Raw genomic sequence first — 25,711 nt, 5'->3', positions numbered from 1 at the left:
CTGTGAAGTCTCTTATCTTTTTTTTATAAATAATTCTCTGCAGTCTTTTTTTTTTTTTTTTCATTCCAAACTCTCTGGCCATAAGTAGTGAGTTTGTTTTGGCCGTCTGCTCCCAGCCTGTGCGCACAGTCTGAGGGAAGAAGAGTGGTAACGATCCAGTCACATCTGGTCTTTCTGTAAGACTTCCACTGTACACAATCCTCGTACTGACACGTGGCAAAGACAGAGGGACGCAGAGAGGCTGTTGTGAAACTACAGCACTGACTTCACATCTGATAACTTTGTTTCTTTACCCAAAAAATAATGAACTCAAGCTTAACGAGTGTGGAACAGAAACGAAACACCACGATACTGAAACGTTTTTTTTTTTTTGTTTTTTTTTTTAATATGTAAAATATGTTGCTCAGTGACACAATTTCATGGACACACTTAATATTTTTATGAACACAGTCCCTTCTGTAACGTCCTCAGCACATTCGGTTATCTTAAAATATTCACTGGTTTCAGCTGTATTAGCTGTTTTTTAGTCTTGTCTGATAATAAACTGCACGTGTTTAGTTTTCAACTATTTGTCAGCTTGCAATGAGCAATTTTTTTTACCATTTCTAGATTTTATAAGCCAAATGATTAATAAAAAAACAAATCAATCTGCAGATAAACTGATAAAGTAGATGCAGCCCTAAATCAGACATTTGATTAATGGGATCCTAATATCTTCTACACAGGATGATGTATTCTGATTCAAATGCCAATCGACCCCCAGTAAAGACAAATAAAACAGGCTGCTATCTCCATCAGGTTTCATACAGGTGTTTTGGTGTTAATTAAAACATTAACACCAAACAACAGCATATATAAACGTCAGAAAATTCAAGGACGAGCAGACTGTACAAATTAAAAGTTTTATTAGAAAATTACATGTACATACACGCTGTAGATACAGTGGTTGATCTTAACCAAGGAAACCAACTTTCTGTTTCTTCTTTCCCAAACTCTCCTCCTGCTGCAGCAGCTTCATGAGCGGAGCATGAAGTGCTTTCCCGACCCGTTTACCGGCCTGGAGACAAGAAGATACTTTAGTGCTGTTCTTACGGTACAGACTTATTCATACATAATCGCATTCAAATACAGTATTTACATTTTTTAAAAAGTCAGAACCTTTATTGTCAATTTAAATGTAACTTACCTTCTGTATTTTCCATACATTTTGTAATGTAATAACATAAATGTTCTACGTGTTCTTAATGTCCTAAGAATCATCAATGCAAACATGTTGAAAATTTACAGAGAGAGTGTTTTTATTAGTCTTCTGACATGTTGAAAAGAAGCTTGTTTATGTTTTTGCTGAGAGTTAGTTGAGAAGACTAACACCACTGCCATGTCCGTGCCATTATACACAATGTTAGAGGAGAAAGAAACAGTACATTCAAAGCAAACATATGGTATTCCTGGGTCTTTTAAAACTCTGTGCACTATAAAAATACAGCAGCAGTTTCACCCAGCTGACATAATAACCTGGTTATTGGCTCAAGGTCGACTCTCACTGCTTTCGTGCCGCAGTTAAATAAAAATGAAATAAAACCACGTCATGCTAATGCATCAGCGGTGGTGAGAGGAGAACAGATGGTGGAGAAGGAGGGCCGGAGACTCACCTCTGTCATTTCAAAGATGCTCTCTGGATCCAGGCTGCCTCCGCCCACCTTCCTCATGCAGGTGACCGTGCCCTTGTGTGTGACAGAGATAATCAGGCTCGCCACAGAGCAGGCCTTCTCCTGCAGAGTCGCGTCCACCACGTGTCTGTGGCCCACCTGCGGAAAAAACAGTGTATACGTTTCAGTTTGTGCGACAACGGGCTTCAGAAATTCTTTCCTTCTGAGTATCAGCAGGTGATCTTACCTTGCACAAGGTGACTATACAGGGGACATTTTCTACATTGAGTCTCATACAGTCATACGGATCATCTGACAGCTCAATTTCCTTTCCTCCTTCGTCATCTGCTGATATATGCACTCTGGGAATTCTGTCGGTGAGGGAATCAGAGGACTGTCTATAAGCTTATTCAGTCTGTATGGACAAGTAGTTCATTAAATTGAAAGATATGACAGCTGTAAGAGATCACAGGATTAAAAATCCGATCATAAAGACCCAAAAAAATACCAGAATGACACTTAACTTACTTTGTGTTGAAGAGAGCTGCCTTGACAGCTATTGAGATGGCATCATACAAGTTTCCATCGCACTGCAGGAGCTGGGGAAACACAGCAATGTGAGATTTGACCTTAGTGAAGACAATGGAACTCAGTACTAAGATGAAATAAGCTGCTCCAATGTCAAATGTGCTGCTTTGATTCATTCCTCAAGTGGAACAAGGGAGAAACACTGTTTATCAAACAATGCTTCACATGCAAAGATGAGTTTTCATATTGTATCATACAAGTACAAATAGATTAGAAGTACAAACACTAAATCTTCCTACGCATGTGGTGTCTTTGTTTTGTCAATGAGCAAAAATCTAAACAAACTAGCTTGAAACAAACTAATCCATGCATGGATTATTACATTATCCGACCACCCACCAACACATCCACATAGAGCACCCAGCAGTGTTCTCCAGCACTGATGCAGAGACTCTTCAGGTCCACACTGTGTTTGTTGTTGAAGACTTTGTAGAGAGTGTTACTCAGCTCCGTCCCCAGCTCCTCGCCTCCTCTGCCCTCAAATTCAGGGGTTGCGTTGGCTGAACTAGCGATGAAAGGAGAAAATAAGACAATAAATATGTGTGGTAACAGAATATCTATCAGTCTGAGAGGGGTCCGGCTTATTCTCTCTTGAGTTAGTGGGAAAGAGGTAAGGCAGAGTAAGTAGGAAAAGCAGTGAGACTGACTGACCCTGCTACACCTTACCATATGCATGTATGTCATATTTATTGTAATATAATAATATCTTTTATTTTGGTAAGTTCACACATCACTGGAATCTGCTGGAGACACATGTCACAGGGAACAGGCAATACAACACCACCTCCTAGTGGCAGGGAATCCAATAAAACATTCCCAAAACCCTTTTCACCTAGTATAAAACTAAGAGGAAAATTTATTTGACTTTTTACAATGAGAATCTTCATTTTTGTTCCTGTTGGTTACATTAACATTTTTGTCTGACACACTTTTACCTTTGATTTCAATTCGAAATAGTAATAGGGTTGAAATTGATTTGTTAAAAAGGTAGATGTTTTTAAATAATACCACTGTACAAATTTCTTTGATGGTTGATTATTGTAATACTGGTATATTCTGTTTTAAATCTATTCTGATGAGAGTCCCCACATCCCCCTGCTTCTATCATGAAGAATATGACAGTATATACCATCAGACAACATATATCTCAGTCATTCAGTCATTGGAGAACAGTGCTTCATATCTGTAAGTAGGACTGATTTGTTGCAATACTCAATATTTATATGATTTTTGATTTTTTGCATCAATGTAAGGAATTACCCGTATTTGACCGGTATTATACCTTTCTAAATTAGCCAAAAACAAATATTCCTTCTATGTGTTTTGTCCATAAGCAGTTTTACAACTTATTGTCCATGCTTTGTATGCACCAAACTTACCAGTCAACAAAGAACTCCAAATAACCTTCATTTGGCACCATGGGCCTTGGTTTTCCTATTTCAGCCTTAATCCCAACTAGAACTACTGTGTGACCCTGACAGAGACAAAACAGAAAATAATTACAGACAGTTAATCAGTCAGTGAAAATGCAAACAATAAAGAAGGCAGTGGAAATTTGATAAGCTCGAGTCTAATTAATAAGCAGTAGTATGTGCAGATGGAAAGATTTAGAGCAACTTCTGCTGCAGATAGTGTAAGTTTATCGTTACCAGTGAGACTTTGGCTGATCCGTCTGTGTTGGACACCACATCAGTCTCTACCTCCATGTGTCTGTAGTCCTCACAGCCTCTTCCATCCACTCTCAAATCATCCTGATGACAAGAATCAACATATCAACAACACAGGCTCAGCTAGCAAAATGCTAACTCAGCTAGCCTTCCAGCGTCGTAGAGCAGAAATCAGTGCCGTGGCATTTATCGAAATCATTTGAATGACAGAGGTCGAGGGAAGCTGAAGTATGACTGTTAAAAACTTACCCGTATACCGTGTAAAATGTACACTTTTTCAGCCTCGCTGACTTTAACTGTTGCCATAATGATGTGAAAACACTGGTGGCATGTGTGTGCGTCCCTCTTCTTCTACGTCATCCAAAGACGACGGAAAAAAACCTCATCACAACCGTTAGTTGTGATGTTTTGCTCATCTGGATGTCCCGGAAGATGGCAAACCCCGCCCCGCCGGTGCATCAAGTCTCAAAAACAGACTGAAATCTAAAAGTACAAATATTTCACGAATTCATGAGGGATACAGAATAAAACAACTTAAAATCACTGTTTTGAAAAATTTTTTGTGTGCATTTAAAGCATACTTTTATGCATCAGAATTGCCACCTCTGTCACTTCACAGTCACAAAAATGAATGAATGAATGAATGAATGAATGAATCCTTATCTTGTAATTATGAATTCTGTGTCATAATAACGAGAAAAGATGCTCTATGACTTAAATACCACTATAATACATGAAAGCAAGGCCTGAATACCAAATGGGCAACATGGATGACTGTCCAGGGACCACAAAAGCCACAGATTTACGCTAGTCTTCTGTCTACATAATGTAATTAATCACAAACGTATATGAGATTTGCACCATTGGAGTAGAATATCAGCTATAACAGGTCCTCCATCCTCCATCTTGTGACCTTGGTCTTCAAGATGGAGTCTGTCTCAAAATCTAGTTTTCAGATCTCAAATGTTTCAACTCCTTTGTTGTAAAGTTGTGTTTTATGAAATCACTTTAAGTTTTCCTTTGTGTAAAGTAATTACATAACTCAAGAAGCCTTTGGAATATAGTTATCCATTTAGGAGTAAGGCTGCAACCAACAATTATTTTTGTAATTAGTGTCTTTAATAATAATAAAATGTCAGGAAAATAATGAAATATGTTATTTTTTGTTATAATTATTATTCACAGAAGCCAAAGGGAAAATACTGCTTCCTCCAGTCTGACCCACAAAACAAAACCCCAAATTTGGGAAACTAGCAAACATTCACGTTTAAGAAACTGGTATCAGTGGATTTTTGTCATTTTTGCTAAACAATGACTCAAATAATAGACCGGTTATCAAAATTGTTGCTTTAAAATCCGCAGTCCTAGATTACTGGTCGGGGTTAGTAGGTGCCCAGTAACTCACTTCTTGCCCCAGGGCCTAGTAGGACGTTATTCCACCCATGTGTGCAGTGCACAAACTTGGGCTGAGATACGGTAGAAAAGAGTATCTTATAATGTGAACAGAATCCCCCAGTATGAGGAGAAATTAAGTGGCTCACTTAGTTTAGCTCAATTGAGCTCATTTAGCTTTTAATGGGAGACAGTGCGAGCCTGGGAGAAGGTGCTGCCTGTCAGACTTCGCTCAGGGCGGCACCGCTCAGATAAGGCAGGAGAGACTTCCTGGTTGGCTCTGCTGGGTTTTGTTGTCCCACCGCCCACAGAGCCTTGTGGACCCGACAGAGAAGCTAGGCCCGTTTCGAGACTCGGTCCTCGGCTGTAGCTCGCACACGGATAAATACGTCAACAAACACCTCGTCGAAACCGAGGCGGCGGTGAGAGGGGGAGCCGGAGCGAGGGGCCGTGGAGAGCAGCTGTCCGGGGATCAGTGAGTTAGCTGGGACTGAGCTATCCGGCGGAGCCGCGGAGGAGACTCTCACTCTCAGTTTGGTCCGTATTTAACTTCACGAGCCTCCAAACTACGTGAAGACTTCAAGAAACTTTTGTAGACAAGCTAGGAGACAGCGAGGTAGGTTTTTATAAACAGCAGACCCGTCAATTTAACATAATTTTAATAACATACAGTAGGTGTAACAACTGGATATCCAGATACCCCGACCCAGCTGCCACAGTTACTTCCTGCTCTGGTTTATTGCATTAGCACTTTCTGGAAGTTAATTTAATATAGCGCATTATAATACCGTAATATACATAATACACACTTAACATAATAACCGTACAAGCCCTGTTAATCATTACACATTTTAGCAGCAGAAGAGGCTCTGCCCAAGGGCACTACAGCAGGGCAGCTGTGCACCGAGACACAGATTTTAATTTCCTTGTAGGTACCTATGAAGTTGTCCAATATATTTTAGTTTATGTGTTCTTATCCTCCACTAAATCAAATCAGCCTAACTCAAAAGGGTGTAAACGAAGTTGCCAAGTATGTCTCAATCAGAGTAATTAAACGTGGGGCTGCAACTAACAGTCATTTTCATTATCAATGAACCTGTCAGGTTTTTATTTTTATTTTTTTTTATTCTTTACAGGTGGAAAACATAAAAGTGAGTAGGGTCCTCGAATATCAGACAATTTGAAGTCTGTTCTGACCTGCAGTTTTGAAATTTTACATTATTTACATTATAAGTCAAGTGTGTTGTGTGAAACGGTTTTAGAGCCTCTCAGCTCTCACAGTGAAACCATCACAGTAACTGCAGTATGTTCAAAAAGAGGCTGAGATGTGTTAAGATTTAAGATTGTTCTTAAAAGCACTACAAAAATGTAATTTCTGAGTAACATAAGAACCACTACAGATGCATGTGCATGTGTAAGGGTGGATGTGTTAAAAGTGAAAGGGTGTGCACCTAGGCAGCATATGTGCAGGTCCCAGATTTTTGTGCTACATCTGTGCAAATTTCTCAGTCTGTATAATGTCAGTGGAAAAATATCAATCACAGTTTTCTAGAGTCCAGATACTAAATTTTTTATCACCAAAAAAGAAAAAAAAAATGGAAAAAAGCAGAAAATCCTAACATTTAGGAAGCTGGAATCAGCAATTGTTTGGCATTTTTGACTGGAGAAAAATTTGTAACAATTAATCCCTTATCAGAATAGTTGTGGATTAATTTTTTGTGGATTAACTAATTGTTTCAGTTCTCTAACTCGTCCATTACACGTTGACATACAGTATTTATCCGCAGTAAATCAATCAACTAATCTCAAAGAGTGTCCGCAAAGTTTCCAGATTGAAGCGTCACACTCAGGTTGCTAGATTAACTAACTGTAGTGTCTGTCTCCCAATTAGGGGACTCTGTATCTGGGTACTTTACCTTGGAGCTGCTGTTACCAAAAACGGTCCCTCCATGGTATTTAGACACTGTGATTTCTATAGCTGTACTGTATTGTACATATTGTATTTGTCTGTCTGTTGAGCACTAACACTTCACCTGTCAGTATCTGGTGTTTTCCATGTAGTTAACCCTCTAGTGTCACAGATTTCAGCACATCAGAATCACAGCTATCAAAATGTACGACCGTGTCTAAATACTAGGGTGGCACCTCTTTTGGTAACTGCTAGAAAAATGTGATAAAGTAAGATAAAAAACAACTGTGGTGGCAGCAAAGCTGTTTTGTTTTGTTGTGTCATAGTGAAAATTGCTGAAACATTATGATTGCCATGTGCCTATCAGCTCATGTGACACATTCTTGCCTCATCTACTGTAATATGCCGACACAGAGTGACATAAACTGACAGGTTCCCATTGTTTAGTTCACAAACCATTGTTTTTATAAGCTGCCGAGTGAGGTTAATCAGTAATGTGAGATCACATTAGAGTGTTAATTAACTGTCCGTCACACCAGGAGGTTAAATCTATCTCCCTCTCATCTCTACATCACGTCTCTTCCTGTCCACTTAATATCAAACTGTGCCATGTGAACATTTGGAGCTGGCTCACTGCCATAGTATAAATCTGGCATTTTAACATCCTGTATCTTAAAGCACTGCAGAGGCATCCTGTTTAGTGGCATTTCAGCAACTCTCAACTGTTGCGTCTTTTCTTTAGGTTGACATAATTAAATAAGGGCTGTTCTGTAAAGTGTCTCTGCTACAATGAAGTCAGTCAGTTGGTTCTTTTTTCACTTGAAAAACATTTATATTCACTGAGAGAAATCTATAGACTTTAATACAAAAGAAACCATTCACTGAGTTGACAGTTGTTAACAAACCCTGGTTTTGCAGACTTTTCATTGTTGCATGTTTCTATCTTGTCTCATCATCTGCATTTTCAGTAAACATTGTTTTTGTTGCTATCTTAATGTCTTTGTTTCTAATGGAGTGAGTCGTAAAAGCAGACCACATAACAGTTACATTACAAGCAGTTATAAAATGTCCTGCATCCCCCTTCCTGGAACCAGTTTTACTCGATATGGGCAACTCCCGTCAGCTGAATCAGCCTGGCAAGCAGTCACATGAATGACCAGCGGTCAGCTCGAATGATAAAACAAAGCCTGTGTAATAAGGATTTTGTCCAATATCTTGAAGCACATTGACCTGTATATTAAAACAACCAAACTGAAAAAGAGTGTATGCCAAGTTTCCAGGTTGAACACATACGTGTGGATAGTTTTACTAGTTGCTACTTTGTTTTGCAGTAGACTATTACACAACTTCCTGCTAAATATGAATGTCATGTCCCCAATAGCCTAAATGTAGGTCAATAGACGGGGTACAAGGGTAATGGACATTTAAAAAAAACAAAACAATTCAAGTAGAATACAAGGAAAACTCAATGAAAAGCACATTAATTCCAAAGAGTAAGAGTACAGAGAAAATAGTACATCAAATAAAAAGATTTAACTGATGAAAATCAGTAAAAAAAAAAAATATTACACAGGATCCTCACATACGCATCATAATATTCTGTTAACCCACACTGATGTAAATACAAGTTACACTTGAGACCCTGTGAAGCTATCAACAAAAAGCTGCACCATAAGAAAATCTAGACATACATTTTTTTAGGTCAATGTGCAGTAAGTATGACGCACAGGTAGGACCACAGTTTCACACGGTGACATGACAGATTGTTTCTGTGTTGCTAAAAGAAATGAATTAATGGACACTTTTAAGGGTGTTCAATTATTGTGCTGATTTATGCATTAATGATGCATTAATATGTAGGCAGCATGTTAATGTAGCACCGTAGCAGGTTTAGGTGGAGCTCATTTGATCTACTTTATACATTTTTAAGTAGTTTAATCTGATCATCTGTTCTGTATGGAAAGACCTCTTCCACAATAACTAGTAACTACAGTTGTCAGATAAACATAGTGGAGTAAATGTGCTTAATTTTTACTGTTTACTTCCACCACTGGAGCCAGGAGAGATGTCTCAGAAATCCTCGACTTGCAGTGAAAGTGATAGCTGCGGACGCCTCCCACAGAGCCTCACTCCTGCTGTGTGATGACAAGCGTGGTGGAAAGGGTCAAGAGGCTACGCTGCAGGGTTTGGGTCAGTTATATTGTAAGAAAGTGTAGGAAGTACATTTTTATCAAGACAATGCCCGCGTTTCCCTTTTTATTTCCAGAGTTTGGTTGCTGGAATGGCTGAAATCTTACTGAAGGATTTCATTTTACGATAATCTGAACCAGGCTCATTCACATGATTTACTATCCTCTGTTCATTTTCTGATCTATTGTGTAAGTCTTGGCAGGGTTTGTGTGAGTTTTATCATCCTGGTTGTTTTCCGTATTTGCTTTTCTTCGAGTTTTTTTTTTTTTTTTTTTTTTTAGAAGTAAGTCCTTACAAATACATGCTATTTTGTTTTCTGTTTTGTTGAAACAAAGCCAGACATCACACCAATAAAATAAAATCAAGCTCACAGGCTGAGATGAAATGAAAAAGCAATGAAAGGGTTTTCTGGTTTTAAGTTGTAACACAGGAGGGTGGAGGCGGGGACGGGGTCTGCTAGTGATCCAGACTTGGGCTGTAATGGCCTGTAAGATGTTTTTGTTAAATCCAGAGACGACTTTGATAAATTTTCTCCCAAACGTGCCATATCGCTTTCATTCTGATTAAATTCCTGTCCTCGGGGGAATCGTGCTTCACTGCCCAGTCTGTGTTATCTCCGTATAATAGTGAGGCCTATTTTTGCTTTTCTGACATTTCATCCCCTTTGAAGTCACTTCATCTTTGTCTACACACACTCAGACCTGCTCAGTCGGTTATTCATAAGCCCCGTCTCCAAACAGAACTGGACTCTCAGTGCAGCTCAGGACGACTGTGGCGGCTGTCCTTGTTGAAGAGTTGCTTTGTTTCACTTCAAAGACCAAATGGTAAATTACAGCCTCTTAAGTCTTGACAACAGCTTCTTCCTCTTATTATGAGAGGACCCTCCATGGATTGTGTAGCCTGTCGGGATTATAGCAGCCAGTGTTCCTCCTTCAGTTAATGCTTCCTCCTGAGTGTTGTCCTCAACCTCATTTTCTCTTTCACTCTGTCTTATTAGCCTCTATCTTTCTTTATATGCCCCGAGGATGTAGTGTACCTATCAGTCTGTTTACACAAACTCTCAGTTGTTGTGGTGCAGCACTCCAGCACTGTGATATTGCCGTCATGCAGACAGGACACTTATGTAGAACTTAAAAAATAAGTTGATCGACAAAAAATTAATCATGATTACTATTTTGATACTTGACCAGTGTAAGGCATTTCTTTCTTGTTCCGGCCTCTGGACTGTGAGGATTTGTTTTTCTTTTTCTTATGTGATAGTAAATGTATAAATTTAGGGTTTTGGACTGTTTTGAAGATGTCACTTAGGATTCTGGGAAACTGTGGAGGGAATATTTCACTACTTTCTGACATTTTATAGGCAACAATCAAGAAAATAATCAGCAGATTGATACTGATAATGAAAATAATCAGTATTTGTAGTCCTACACTCCAATACCATCCCTCATTGACACAGATTTAATCCAAATCCCTCGCTTGATTCTCTAATTCCCTTCTTTCTTTCATTTTCTTCCCATCCCTCTGCTCCCCCTCTTCCTCTCCATCTGTCTCTCGTCACTCCTCGCAGTATGTGGTTGGAGCCACGGGCGTTGTAGAATGAAGAGCCCGGCGCACCGCACCAGGGACATCGAGCGGCAAGCTGGCTACCTGAGGCCCGAGCACTGCGCCCCTCCCCCGCCCCGCACCAGCTCCGACACCATGTGGTTCATCCGCGACGGCTGCGGCATCGTGTGCGGCGTCATCACCTGGCTCCTGGTCTTCTATGCTGAGTTTGTGGTGGTGTTCGTCATGCTGCTTCCCGCCAAGAACGTGGCCTATAGCCTCTTCAACGGGGTGCTCTTCAATGGCTTGGCCTTCCTCGCCCTCGCCTCTCACGCCAAGGCAATGTGCACAGACCCGGTCAGTCAGACTGATACTCTGATCATTGGTTTGCGTGTGTCGGCTTTTTTGTTTAACACTTTCTCCTAGTGCTCTGCAGAACACTGTCAGTTAGTTTATAAGAAAAAGACTGATTAATCGATAAGTAGATTGACAGCAAAATAATCCGCAACCATTTTTATTATCGATGAATCGACATTTTTCAAGCAAAAATGTGAAAAATTGTGATAGTGAATTGAAAATCTTTGGTTTTGATGGTTGGTTGGACGTTAGCCGGCAGATCAGTCAATAATGAAAACTATTATTTTTCAAAAAAAGTTTTTTTTTTTCATCAAGAAAAAAACTTTTCCTGATATGAGATTTGCTGTTTTTTTAAACCGAATGTTTTGGTATTTGAAGTGTTCCTCTGACAATGCACATAATTTGATGACATCACCTTTGGCTTTTGGAGACTGATTCATTAATTAATTAGGAAAATAATATGCATATTAATTGATAATAAAACAATCTAGCAACTAGTAAAACTAGCTACAACATAGTTGTAGCCCCAATATATGAGCTGTATAACATCTTTGTACAAACTGTCTCTAAATAATAAAACATGCAACCCAAGACAAAATTTTAGATAAAAATGTTTTGTAGCTTTTCCAACTGCGTTTTATTAGTGACACAGATTTACTCCTGAATTATTGTACAGGTTCATTGTTCTTGTCAAATGATTTTCAGATTTTTCTTTGAGTTTGAATTTCTTGCTGTTAGGGCAAATTTCAATCATAAAAGAACTCCTGCAGCTAAATTAATACAAAGGAAATGCACCTGATGACATCTGACATAATAGAAACTACAACTACTTTGCGCGTTGTCAACACGTCTTTTCTCCCCTCTCTCCCAGGGAGCCGTGCCTAAAGGGAACGCTACCAAAGAATTCATCGAAAGCCTGCAGCTCAAACCAGGACAGGTGGTGTACAAATGTCCCAAGTGCTGCAGCATCAAGCCTGACAGAGCTCACCACTGCAGGTACAGCACTCACTGTGTGAATGTGTGTGCAGACCGTAGGAAATTTTTTGCCAGTTTTCATTGCAAACTCTGCACCTTTTTAAGATGTGGGTCTGGGCAGGTAGAGTGTTCTGCTGGAGTCTGCACCTCACAGAGGAGAGTCTTGGTGTGACGCTCCCACTGGGGACTCCTCTCCTCATTTGTGTTTGTTCCTGCACCGGCTCTCCTGCCCCCATCCCCCATGTGTGTTTAGTAGCTGTGTAGCATTTCCCTGTAGACTCTGCAGCTTGATAATGAGGAATTCCCGCTGCGACTGCTCAACCGGTTTCCTGGGATCTGAAGGCACGAAAAGTGCAAAAACACTACAAAGTAATTGAATTGTAAAGCCAGTGAGTGACTCTGTGGCAGTGACATAAATGGGTGTTAGTTTGAATGAAGTAGATGATTTTCTTTGTTTGTTTAACATCATGAGTCGTCCTTCTAGGTGGTTCAGATCATACATTTGTCTCTAATGACCCATAATAATAATAATATATCACACACTGGGTGGCAGCTTTTGAAATATACATATCCCTCAGAAAAACAAAGCACACAGGCATATTGATTGTGACTTTCTGCTTTGTCAGATGATAGATTATGAGTTGTCAGGCTTTGCCTGTCAAATAGATAAACCCCACACACACTCCATAAACACATATAGACAGACTCCAGCCACCATAATTGAGAGCAGTCTGGCTTTGACAACTGTCCCAGTCTCACATCGGTCAGTGTCAACACATTAGGCCACTAAAGACGGACTGAGTGCGTGTCTTTCTGTGATTCACTCTTTTAAAAGTTACATATATTCTACATTCAGATTGGTCACTGATTTCCCCTCTTTTTTTTTCATTCCATTTTGTCATCTTTATTATGTATCTGTGTGTCCACAGTGTGTGTAAACGCTGCATCAAAAAGATGGACCACCACTGTCCCTGGGTGAACAACTGTGTCGGAGAGAACAACCAGAAATACTTTGTGCTCTTCACAGTGAGTCTTTAACCTCCACTCATCAAAACAGTGTCTTCAGAAGGATCAGTCTCACATTATCTAAATATTATATAAAAGGAAAAAGGAAACCCTGTCTTTCAAATTAATATATAAATCACCAGACATTCAGACTGTAAAGTGAAGACAGTGTAATTCAAAGAGGGGTTCCAAATTTTTCTAAAACACTGATGGTTTGTCATCGAGCTTGTGGATCATGGCTTCCAGGGGAGTTAACATTATCTTGGTAACATTAAATCTTTGTTTTGTGTTTCAGATGTACATTGCACTAATATCCTTCCATGCACTCATCATGGTGGCTTTCCATTTTGTGCTCTGCTTTGAAGAAGACTGGACAAGTGAGTAATGCAGTGTCGTAGTGGCTGCTAAATTTCCAAATTCACCAGCGACTCTGCTGTTTTCCCACTATTCAACTTTATGTGCAAATACAGTTGATTATACCCACCAAAGACTGGTTGGGGTAGATATTCTTTTACACAACTAACAATCTTCATCTTTTAAAAATGGAAACTCTTTCTTCTCTTCTTTATCAGAATGCAGTAACTTCTCTCCACCAGCAACCGTCATCCTCCTCATCCTCCTCTGCTTCGAGGGTCTTCTCTTCTTGATTTTCACTGCAGTCATGTTTGGGACTCAGGTTCACTCCATCTGCACCGACGAGACGGTGAGTGAAACGGCAGTAGTTTCACTTCCTCATCACTCTGCTATGAACCTCCTGAAAATGAATTTTGGGCTGATGGTTGAGTTCACACAGCCAAGTGTGTTAAAAGTTGTGAGGAGGTTCTTTATCTAAAGGATTGCATCCCAACATTACACAAGAGCAAAAATGTTCATCTGAACTTTTCCTGAACATGTTTAGGAAGCCAATGTGTAAACATGGTTTTAAAATACATTATTGCATTTGTTTTTTGTTTTGTTTTTGAGCAAATTGTACTTACAGCTATATTGAGAACACAACCAGTCGCAATCACACGCAACACAATCGAAAGCATTTTGTCCAATAATCAGAGAATTAGGGAGCATGTGTTAGCGATGTGCAGCTGAACATGATTAGAGAACATTTTTGTGAATTTAGCATCAAAAACAACCCGGGAACTCCAGCAAACATTTGAAGATAACAAAACTGGATGAACAATTTCTTTTATCGCATTATAATTATTGGGCAGGCATTTGTCCTAAGCAGTTTACATTATTACATTATTGCATTCAACCTCCATTAAAACAAGAGTTCATTGCAAAAACTCTTAAAAGAGGGATTGCAAAAGCTGAGATAATCTTGGACACGTTTTCTTAGACATTATTCCACAAGAAGCTGCACTTTATGTAATTTTAGAAATGAGACAAAGGTTGTTTGATGTTATGCAGAACAGTCTGGCTTCAAGTGGGTTTACACCATTTAAAAAAAAAAAAAACACCATAGCAGTTAAATAAAAAAAACAAACAAAAAAAAACATTAATTCGGGTTGACCTGACAACACTTGTGTTATATTACAGCAAAGGCTCCTTGAGCAGCCACTTTGTCAGAAATACAGCAGAGGGGCAACTAGTGTATCTGTTTACAGTGCAGCCAAACAAACTTGTTGTTTTAATGAAGAAATCAGTCAGTAATAATTGCAGTCATTAACAATTGCTACAGTGAACTGATTTCATGCTGCATGCAGTGCGAGTAATTTCTCACACAGCAGGAGGACCTCATAAGGTGTATTACCTTGCTGAGAAGTTGGTGTGCAGCCTGTTACCTACAGCTCTTCATCTAGCAGCTCACTGTGGTTCCTTTGTGTTCCAGTACTCATTTCACTTGGAAAAATTATCTTTTTAAAAATAGATAAAAACACAGAAAATTACAATGTCTTGTTTTGTAGGCACATTTGAGATGAACAGTTGTGGTCGGTGTTTCTTGTGTTTCCTCCACTAACAATCAAAGCGACAATATAGAAAGGTAGTCACTGAATATAAATGCATTGAATGCCTATTGCCTTTTGATCTCATCCCCTCTTCCTAAATTTCTTGTCATCTCTCTACTGTTGTTCCTCTAATAAAAGCATGAAATGCACAAAAAACACTTCTAAAAAAAGCAATTCATAACACTATGATGAGTAATGCCATATTTAAGTTACAAGGAAAAAGAGAAATACTACAGGATCAGTGATAGAGTTTGGTCAACCAGGCACATGTGTAGGCCTTTTAACTGAAGAACAGTTTGCAGAGGAGCTGATGTCAGTTCTGACATCCTGCAATAAGTCCTAATGATGAAGGTTAAGGGTTCTTACAGGATTCATACAGTTTGTTGTTCACAGAATCAGAGCACAGATGTAAATATAAGAATTCACTCACAGCCTCCAGGCAGGTGGAGATTACTGCATCTTCTCATATTGTATCTTCTCAAACCACCCACGACGATGACTCACAGTGTCATGATATTCACTAGAAAGATCATCTATTTCGGTCACTTTCAGTCTAATGGAGTCTGCAGTGCTCTGCTGGCGTGCGTGCGTGCGTGCGTGCGTGCGTGCGTGTGTGTGTGTGCGTGCTGTTCTTACACATCAGGAAATACTGGGAGTGAGTCACCTCACCCTTATTAGGACAAAAGAAAAGAAATGCTTCAACATGTTTCATTTTTAATCCCTTTTTTTAGTGATTATTTTCTGTTGGTACATTAAATTTTAAAGACACAGCTTTATCTTCAAAGCTGACACAGTTAATGTTTTGCAACAGCTTTGAATGTGAGTCAGTACTGGAGAATTATATCTTCTCCTGTCTGTCATATCTTACTCCTGCAGGGTATTGAGCAGCTGAAAAAGGAGGAGCGAAGATGGGCCAAAAAGTCTAAATGGATGAATATGAAAGTGGTGTTTGGCCATCCGTTCTCTGTAGCCTGGCTGAGCCCGTTTGCAACACCCGATCACGGCAAGGCGGACGTGTACCAGTACATAGTGTGAAAGCTGGTAACTAAGCTGAGCTCTGCTGCTGTGGACTAAGACTGATCAGTCCTGGTCCGCCTGTTGGCTGGACCTCAATGAGCATGAACTCCTCTCATCCACTTATATACTGTCTTTCATTTCTGGATATTTCTTTTAATTTCATTTCAGGGTATTCAGTTGTAAGCCATTGCAGTTTTTTTTTTTTTTTTTTTTTTAAACTTGTCACCTTCTTTACATTTTATAGTTTCCCTCTTGGTGCTGACTGAGATTAATGAGGTGTAGCTGTACCAAAAAAAAAAAAACCCCAACCATCTCAGACTACGCAGCGACAACTTGGCAAGAAGCACTTAAAGAGTTGGTGAAACGACACCAAGAGACTGAGTTCTGCCTCCTCCGGACTGAAGTTTCCTGCATCATTTCCTGTTTCCGATACTAGACAATGTGAACTGAAGTATACTGAATATTTTTCTCTCCAAGCAGCACGGTCCAGGTTCCAAGATGATCACCTGGTGTTGTCATCCTGTAAACATCGTTGTGGTCCTCCTGTCACCTCTTGTTTTCCTGTATTTCTGTCGATGCAATAGTCTTTTGCCGGATGCTGCGGATGATTTGCCTTAGGACAGCACGTTAGTGAACAGTGGCATCTGCTATTTAAAAAAAAAAAAAAAAAAAATTCTATTATTTTTGCCTTAATGTTGACAGTCGGGGTGAGACAGGATCACACTGGTTGATAGCATTTTAAATGAGTTTTTTGTATCTTTCTTTGATGCCAGATGAGTGGATTTGTTCAGGTCAAGTAAGAAATGTTTTTTGAGAGTAAAATTTATCAAGTTTTCTTTTGATTTACATTGACTTTTTGTCTGCACTCAACTCCACCTATCTGGTACTCCAAGAAAGTTAGAGCAAAGGCTGTGTGATAGAGAGCAGCATTAGCCTCACAGCGGCCAGTTAAAGTTATAATCCTTGATTCAGTCCCAGTTGATTCGGTTACACCTGTGGTTTAATATTTCAACAAACACTCGATGAGCAGCTGTACAATAGAACTGGTTTATTTTATTTATTTTTTTTACAGTGCAGCCAAACAAACTCATGCTGTTTTTAATAAAGCGGTCAGTCACTAAGTAATTTGTAATTTTATATGAAGCCATAAGCAGTGACGATCTGATTTCATTCTGTACATAATGTGAGTAGTTTCCCCACACAGCAGCTGGGTGCTGGGTGACATGCTTGGCTCATTTTCTGTGAATCCTGCATGTGTGTGAAGGCAATTTGAATCCAGGGCGGGAATGATGGACTCCACCACTAATGATGAAAACTGTAAATACAATGAATGGCTGTTACTGAAATAATGCAGAAAACAAATAGTATCAAAATTTACTATTTATTTAATTTATGGCAATCTTAAGGATTATAACTTTAAAATCTTGGCAGGTGAAGAAAGTCTTTAGAATCCACCGGGCAGTGACCGGTGTCCTTTTTGATTATTTGACAAGTGTGTGCAGTAAATGTGGATGACCTCTCTGCTTGATGACCATCACAGTCACTGGCTCAGATGGAAAGTCAGGGAATTAAGCAATACGCATTGCTCTCTGAGTGCACTGACCCTAAGTGTAATTCGCTCACTTTCAATTGATGGAATTCACTTCTGGATAATCCAGTTTGTCATAGATTGTAGTTGTGAGCCTGACTGGAGGGAAAAAAAGCCTTACAGGATAAAGTGTTGGTTAAAATTTAGGCCATTGGAAAATGTTCACTGAGGCCCGAAAGGCCACGCTAGAAATGCACATTTTAACGGTCACAGCCGTGGACAATGCCAGGCCAACCAGTGTGAACACTAGATTTTACATTTGCTGGTAAGATTTTGGTGCAGATGGGAAACAGGCCACTTCAGAGCATTTAACACTAAAAAGGCCTTTGTTCAAATGTTTTTGAAAGCCTTACTGTTGTATAAATCATACTTTTGAAGATGAAAGGAATTATTAGAACATACCCTACATGTTGCCAAATTGAATGCTTAATGAACGGAGGCAGTGAAGTAACCAGTTCAAGTGTTGAGCATTGTCAGGAATTAAATTTTCTTAGGCTTTTAAAATCACTGGAGTTTTTAAAAAGTGTAAAAATGTTACGTTAATGTGGAGATGCAACAGTTGCTATCCAGTTTACACATACAGGACACCAGCTTTCTTATTTTTCTTGAATTGTTCGATATGTTCTGTGTGGTCGGGTATGAAAACTATTTGCAGTACTTACTGTGGACCACAAGTTTTTTTTTTTCTTTTTGACTGTGGTATTTGTTTAAAGGGGAATGAAATAAAACTATATATGTGACAACTTTGTGTTCTACTGGTATTTTATTGACTCTGTTTATCAGTTTGCTATATTTTTTTTTCTTACTTGAATACACATTTTAAATTCAGGAATGCATTTGATGCTAGTGTTCACATTACAACAAAAAACAAACCATTATTAAACATCTCTGAAATGAAATGAAAGTACATATTTCTTGAGGTAAAATGTTTAAATTAATTAAATTTAAATATTTAAAAGTACGGTGGCAAAAGTTTGACAGTAAAACTATAATTTCCGATAAATTATTCTACAATAAAATGTAGGTATAAGTAAGCATGACTGAAACAACGATCTTGTTTGTCAGCTGAGATGTTTATTTAATAATTTAAGTGTTTCCTCTCAGTGGAGATGACAATTTACACACCATTTTAAGTGTTTCCTATTAACAGAATATATTTACACTTTTACAAACAATTGTCTCACATACTCTGTAAAACACATTATGGTTTATACCTCTTATCACACCGTCTTGATTTGTGTTATAAATTGAACTTAAAAGTTAAATTTGTCAGTGCAGCAGCCTCCAGATTAAAAATGAGGACTGATCTGCATGGACCTAAGGTTAAAGAGTGCCAATAAACTAAAAACAAAATCAGTCTCTTTTCCATTATTCTGGAGCTTCTCGTACTTAATATTTCAAAGATTAAGCTTGAACAAGCTTGGTCCCCTCTAAGAAGCTCTGGTGTCAACAGAACACCTTCAGATTGCTAAAATCTTTGTTGATTCAATGATTACTGATAAACTCTCTCTTACTTCCTTCAGTGCACCACACTCACTCATCAACGTGACACACACCTTGTCAGGTCAGGGTAATATTTCAGTATTTTTCTAATCTCTCTGTACAACCACATCTACAGTTTATGTGCACATGGATATAAATACATCACACTCAGGGCCATGCCACTGTCACAGAGCTAGAAATGTGGCTACTGCAAAGCTCTGATTGGTTATATTACAGTGAGAGTGGGTTCACAGGTAGGTGGTTTACCCTCATATCATGCCGTTAACTGGAGAAACGCCAGGCACCGAGATATTTTCAGAATAAAAGCAAAGGTTACATATATTAAAGGTATGTCAAAAGAATGGTTTGACATTTGGGGGGAATATTCTTATTCACTTCCTCGCCAGTAATTAGATGAGAAGCTTAATACCACTCTCATGTTTGTAATGTAAATATGTAGCAGGAGCCAGAAGTCAGTTAGCTTAGTTTAAAAGGCTTGAAACAGCTTACCTGACTCTGTCCAGAGGGAACAACAAAATCCAAACACCTCTTAAGCTCACTGATTAACGTGGTTGTTAATCTGCTGGAAGTCACTGCTCCAAGAAATACTCTGGCACATAAACCAGAAATTGTTTACACTTTCATTTTTGTACTGTTTAAACAAGAGATATAATGTGTTAATGGGCTTTAGAGGTGGATCGTGTCACCTTCGGAAAGAGGCAGGCCCGGTGCTTCCACCTCTTTCCTGTCTTGATGCTAAGCTAAGCTAACTGGCTGCTAGCTTTCACATCAATCGGACAGACATGGGAGTGCTGTCGATTTTTTTAATCTGACATTTGGCAGGAAAGCTAGTAAGTGTTCTTTTTCCCCCCAATTGTCCAAGTACTCCTTTAATTAACACAACACACTCAGGATCCCAAAACGTGGAGGCACAAACAACTGAAGTCGCTTCTCGTGTGTGGCTGTGAGTGATCTCCACTGCTGAAAAAAATCCTGCATGGTGAGTACGGCCCTGCTATGAAACGTCACTTAGCCGGCCTTTAATATGAGAGCTGCGCAGTTACATTGTCTCTGCAGTCACATTAATAGGGATGCGTGTAAATCACATGATACAAATCCTGCACAGCAGCAGTTGGAAGGACATCTGATATATTTGTGCGTTGCTGCTGTGGGATGTTACAGACGGGTATCGTAGCTACCGTTATGCATTTAGATTATGATATGTATCCAAACAACAGCAAAGTGTGATTTTAAAACACCATTCAGTGAAGGAGCCTTTGACGTCACGTTCAGGCCTGTGTACTACCGTTTACTTATTCAGCTGATTTATGCTAACAGAAACATCCCTCTAGTAGCATGTATTGCCATTTTCTATGCTCAATTATTAATGCTCAAAGCTCCCTCGCTATCGCACACATCACAGTGTCATGAGATTTAAAGGACGTATAATGTTATTGCATTCTCGCTGACAACTCCAGGGATGCAGAGGGAAGCTTTTAATGGAACCAGGTGTCTATTAAACCCAGAGAGATGACGGGTGATGGATTGATATTCGTGACGTGCAACAGAATAATATGAGATTGCAAACGCAGGGCACATAAAGCTCAACAGGCAATCAAAAAGGCCGTGTGATGTCTCTGAACCTGGAGAGACAGTTCGGACGCCTAAGTCACAAGTTTAATAAAATGAAGCAGCTCACGGAGACGTCACTCAAGTCGAGAGAAATGACGCTCCAGGATGCTTTGGTGTGATTTATCTGAGTTCAGGCCTCGGTAGGAACATGCACACGTCTGTCATGAAATGGAAGACCAGCTGCCTCTGAATCGAAACATGTGTCATGCTCGTATCTTGAGGTTAAGGTTCAAGCTGTCAGGAAAGGCAAAGAAAAAGTAAAAGAAAGACCCTGGCAGAGGGCAAAATCACACCAGGGATAAGCCTTTCAGTGCTACATTAGCAGGATTATTACTTGTGAAAGTACACCTCGTTAGCTTCGTTTATCACGTTGCCTTGAGCATGCATAAAATGGAAAGTCAGTGTAAGATGTTTACAGTGAGTGTCATAGTGACTTAAGGAAATGTGAGAATTAAGAAAGCTTTGGTGGTCTCACGGCTGCAATACACAACGCACAGGCTGATAGATGGTAACATCTTGTACACGGTTAACAATGCTGTTTATCCATAACTCGTGAACACACAGGTCCTTAAAATTATATTCATGCTGTGTGTTATTTTCCTCTTCCTTTATAAGAATAGTTTGACACTTGACATACCCTCATTAGCTTTCTTGCCGAGAGTTAGATGATAGGATCAGTACCAGTCTCCTGTCAACGAATGTCAAACTACAGCCAAGAAAGGGTTAACTGAAGGTGCTTTTTGACTAATGGTTGAACGAAACAAGACATTTCAATATGTTAATGTTGTTTTTCACTATTTTCTACAACAATCAATTGATTATTTAAGAAACTGTCAGACGTATCGATCATGAAAACAACTGTTGGTTACAGCCTTACAGCCTTTCTGCCATGATGGATTAATACGACCTTTCCCAGGTTTCCTGTGTGATGTTTACTTGACACACAGAAAAAGCATTTTGCAGTGAAAATGACACAGAACTTTTGCTGCCTAGGTAAAGTTCCTGGAACTTTTGTTGGAAAAGCACCTTAAGATAACCCTCTCTTCATATTCAGCATTCAGACTTGACAGTGGCATCAGTTTTCTCATCTAACTCCTGGCAAGAAGTTGAATAAGCACATTTCAGAAAATGTCAAACTATTTCTTTTAGTCTCCTCACTTCCGTCACATTTGCCCTGTTATAGCTCACCATGGTTTTAAAATGGTTTTCAAAAAGTAACGTAAAGCTAGTATTGTTTTTGCTTCGTTGTAAGCCTGTGGATAGAGATGATTTTACAGCTTCTGGAGAAACTGGACGCAGGCTTCCATTAGCTTGTCTCCACCAGTCCAACTGGAGCAGCACCACAGCCAGACTGGCTGAGAGCCAGCATCTCCTCTGATTTCAGAACCAGCAGGGTTTCACAGCCTGCACGGCCAAAAACTGAAGGATAAAAAGTCAGTAATTCAAAATAAGGGCACAATTTAAGTGGTATTTAGTTAAACTGTTTACGAAAATACACGATTGGAAGGTTAACAACAGATTTCTTCTTGCTCTTTCACTGTATAGCAGTAAGTTATTGTTACAATGAGTACATGTTAAGTACACGTATTTGAGTTAAAGAACAAAATACGCTAAACACAACTGCTGTTTTCAGATTTCATTACACTTTGGCTCGATGTTAAAATCAGAGGAGTTGCCAACCAAAGCATACAACATACCACAGCCAGCTGGAGCCAGGCTGAGCTGAACTAGTGGAGACCAGCCATATTATTCATCCTTCTTGGCGACGGCACTGTGTTGTCCATCCTGTGGCGAAACCCTCTGCAGTACCAACAGACCAGAGAAGGTCAGAGAAATCCCAACCCACCACAATGTTATCTGGGCTTCACCAAAGATCAGCTGGCCTAGGAAAGCCTGCAGACGAGAAAAAAATCAGGGTGTCCTTAGTCAAAGTAAATTAGTCTCCACAATTCTATTTAAATTATGATGGAATATGTCAAAGAAGAAGCTGAACTTTGAAAAGAAATTCCTGTAAGACACCTAAATCACTGCGACAAGCTATTTCTGAATGTAGTCCAGCCTACTTTCTAAAATAAAGCAGCTTACATAAGGAAGAAAGGATGTAATGTCCTTCAAACATTATGGTAACATACATGCCACCACAATCTGATGTGAACTATTTGGCTTTTGTAGAAAAACTACAAAGAAAAGACAAGAAGCGTGGATGAGAGAGGCTGCTACTTACGGAAGATATGAAGTTGGAGGCGGTGGTGGTCACAGTGGTTCGGGTGGAGGAAGAGGAATACCTGAGTGCTTTGGCGAGGAAGGTCCACATCACAGCGTTGCAGGTGAAAAGGAGTCCGCCACACAGCAGCCTCAGAGGGATATGGAGCTGGAAAATATAAACAGAAACTTAGACAACACGCTTTTTCTGTGTAGTGCATATTCAAAATATTTTTGTTTTGCAGTATTTAATTAGCTGATAAGCAAAAATATCAGAAATTCAAATTGGCACCAGCTTCTCAAGTGTGAATATTTGTCAGTTTTCTCTGTTTTCTACGACAGTGAACTCAACATCTTTTAGATTTCTCTAAACAAAACAAGGAAATTTGAATATATTGTAATAACAATAACAATAACAATAACAATAATACTTTATTTGTATGGCACCTTTCCTACAAAACATGCAGCTCAAAGTGTGTGAAAAAAGTAAAGTAAAAGTAAATTAAAAAGCAAGCAGGTAAAGATAAAAGTGCCATAAAATCAATCCATAAGACAACATTTAAAAACTTAATGTTATGTTAATATTTCATTTCTTACTACTTTCTGACATTTTCTGCACTGAACAATCAATTGATTATTAAAAGAAGTAACTATTAGGTGTATTGGTGATGAAAATAATTGTTGTTTGCAGCTTTACACTTCTCCTATGATGAATGATCCTCAGCTTTTCTGTGTTAAATGCTTGACACAGAAAAAAAATGTAAGCAAATTGATAAAACACTACATTACAATCAATGAGCTCAAGAATGAAAACAGTCAAGGTCTTAAAACTAAATTCTGACAGTCCCTCTGCAAGGCAAGGACGACTCTTTGTGGTTGATATTGTACTTTGGTGAAGTTTCTAACAAATCTATCTGCCATTGATCAGATTATGTTGACAGAAATGGTGTGGAGTAAACCTGGGAAGCCGGTTGCCTAGTTTCCCCAGCTGGTAACTCAGCCTTGCTCGTATGATGCATTCAAATCTCTTGGTGCATATCTAGAGCATTTGTTTTGCAAACCTGCCCACCTGATTTGCTATTTATGTTAGAGGTCACTGTTGTGACGTATCCACTGTTTAAGGCTCTTCCCGGCAGCCTGCAGAGGTTTCTGACATCACTGTGCGCGCGGAGTGTGAAGGTCATACATGAAACCTGACCCCCTTTAGAAGCCACAAGCCACCAGCTCAAACACGCTGATAGGATGCGAGTTCTAAAACAACGCGATAACACGCACATCACACTCATAGGAGCTGCAATGTCATGCAGCACGCGGACACGGCACGAGAGCGCAGCTGCTGCATGGGCTCCCCCCCCCCCGCGTGATGCTGCCGATGGTGCTGATGCTGATGCTGAGGGATGAGGGAGTCGGGGAGGAGAGAACTTCCTCCGTGAGAAATCACCCCGCTCGCAGGCATTTGCCTCGGCGCTGCATTATTCACACACGTCCTCGCCACGTTAATAATTCACTGAAACTGCGTTGATGCCTCACCCGGTCACAGGTGGTAGTTTCGTCCGCTTGTCTGAATTTCCGCTGCTCTCCCCACGTCCGGAGTCCGGTTTCACAGACTCCCTTCAGGTAGTCGGCTCCGAGGGACAGCTTGGCCGACGACGACGCCACGGCCCCGAGGAAACCCGCCAGCAGTGCATAGAAAACTCCCGGGAACATGTTGATGATGGCAGCCGAGGCACATAATTTTCTAATCCATCTTCACATTTCTGCTGCTGCTGCCGCCGCTGCTGGTCCGGATTGAGCTGCCTGCATGGCTGTGTGTGTTTGTATGTGTGTGTGTGTGTCTCACCGAGCAAGTTCTCCTGCACTTTCTACCGACAGCCGTCCGGTGGCAGTCACACAACACATGGTCAACCCAGGGCAGTGCAGTAGTTGGACTAAAAAGCTCATATGGCATTCTGGGAATTGTAGTTCCACCATTTTATAATATTTACTGAATGAAAAATTACTTGGAAGCAGCAATATGATGTATCCAAACATGCTGGAATCACTAAAGGCTAATAAGAACAAGAACAATAACACATCTGTCTATTATAAGATTTTCAATGCAGCACTGACTTGTAATGGAGTGTTTTTTACAGTGCAGTATTGCTACGTTTACTTGCATATTATTGAATATTTTTTTCACCATAAATAGTAGTGAAATTAAATAAATTCCTTCTGAAATGTAGTGTAGTAGAAGTATAAAGTAACAAATACTCAAGTAGGGTACAGTACAAGTACAGCTGTCAACCTAGAGCAGTGCAGTAGTTGGACTAAAAAGCCTCTGTGGCATTCTGGGAATTGTAGTTTCATCATTTTATAACCTTGGCTGAATGAAGAATGATAAGAAAGTGTCTCCAACCATGCTGGAATCATAATAAATGACACAAATATCAGTATTATTAGGGGGAGCGTGAGCAGAGTTTGAAATGAAGTCCCCCTCTGTTCTTCTCTGCTGTTAATACTGTGTGTGGAAGAGGACAGTCAATGCTAATGTAATGTCCTTGAGTGTGGGTGGAGAGTAAGGTATGACATGATCC

At 39.7% G+C, this 25,711-nt stretch overlaps 3 protein-coding genes across 7 annotated transcripts; 1 reads left to right on the top strand and 2 right to left on the bottom strand.

The window, feature by feature from the left end:
* Positions 1-911: 911 nt before the first annotated feature.
* Positions 912-4,272, bottom strand: exosc7 (exosome component 7). Its single transcript, XM_022746942.1, has 8 exons — positions 4,154-4,272; positions 3,887-3,988; positions 3,617-3,711; positions 2,577-2,742; positions 2,178-2,248; positions 1,897-2,020; positions 1,653-1,808; positions 912-1,057 (listed from the first exon to the last, which is right to left on the bottom strand). Exons 1-8 carry the CDS (start codon positions 4,208-4,210, stop codon positions 953-955), a joined length of 876 nt encoding a protein of 291 aa, XP_022602663.1. The 5' UTR covers positions 4,211-4,272; the 3' UTR covers positions 912-952.
* A 1,308-nt stretch (positions 4,273-5,580) lies between these two features.
* On the top strand, positions 5,581-16,438 carry LOC111222991 (palmitoyltransferase ZDHHC3-like). Of its 4 annotated transcripts, none has more exons than XM_022746939.1 (7): positions 5,581-5,833; positions 10,963-11,294; positions 12,166-12,290; positions 13,199-13,295; positions 13,570-13,651; positions 13,847-13,977; positions 16,094-16,438. In XM_022746939.1, exons 2-7 carry the CDS (start codon positions 10,992-10,994, stop codon positions 16,250-16,252), a joined length of 897 nt encoding a protein of 298 aa, XP_022602660.1. In that variant the 5' UTR covers positions 5,581-5,833; positions 10,963-10,991; the 3' UTR covers positions 16,253-16,438. The 4 variants fall into 4 exon arrangements, with proteins under 4 accessions (XP_022602660.1, XP_022602659.1, XP_022602662.1 ...); XM_022746938.1 differs by having other exon boundaries at positions 5,581-5,912; XM_022746941.1 differs by lacking the exon at positions 5,581-5,833 and adding an exon at positions 6,441-6,447.
* Positions 16,439-18,778: 2,340 nt separating this feature from the next.
* On the bottom strand, positions 18,779-24,946 carry LOC111222990 (transmembrane protein 42-like). 2 transcript variants are annotated; one of them, XM_022746936.1, is made up of 4 exons: positions 24,669-24,946; positions 23,161-23,307; positions 22,634-22,829; positions 18,779-22,355 (listed from the first exon to the last, which is right to left on the bottom strand). In XM_022746936.1, the coding sequence occupies exons 1-3, from the start codon at positions 24,843-24,845 to the stop codon at positions 22,683-22,685; spliced, it is 471 nt and encodes a 156-aa protein (XP_022602657.1). In that variant the 5' UTR covers positions 24,846-24,946; the 3' UTR covers positions 18,779-22,355; positions 22,634-22,682. The 2 variants fall into 2 exon arrangements, with proteins under 2 accessions (XP_022602657.1, XP_022602656.1); XM_022746935.1 differs by having other exon boundaries at positions 18,779-22,829.
* Positions 24,947-25,711: the final 765 nt, after the last annotated feature.

The sequence above is a fragment of the Seriola dumerili genome, unplaced genomic scaffold, assembly GCF_002260705.1.
Source record: "Seriola dumerili isolate Sdu_G_001 unplaced genomic scaffold, Sdu_1.0 BDQW01000110.1, whole genome shotgun sequence".
NCBI classification, from domain to species: Eukaryota; Metazoa; Chordata; class Actinopteri; order Carangiformes; family Carangidae; genus Seriola; species Seriola dumerili.
Note: the sequence above shows the minus strand (reverse complement) of the source record. Positions and strands in the feature narration are given on the sequence as shown.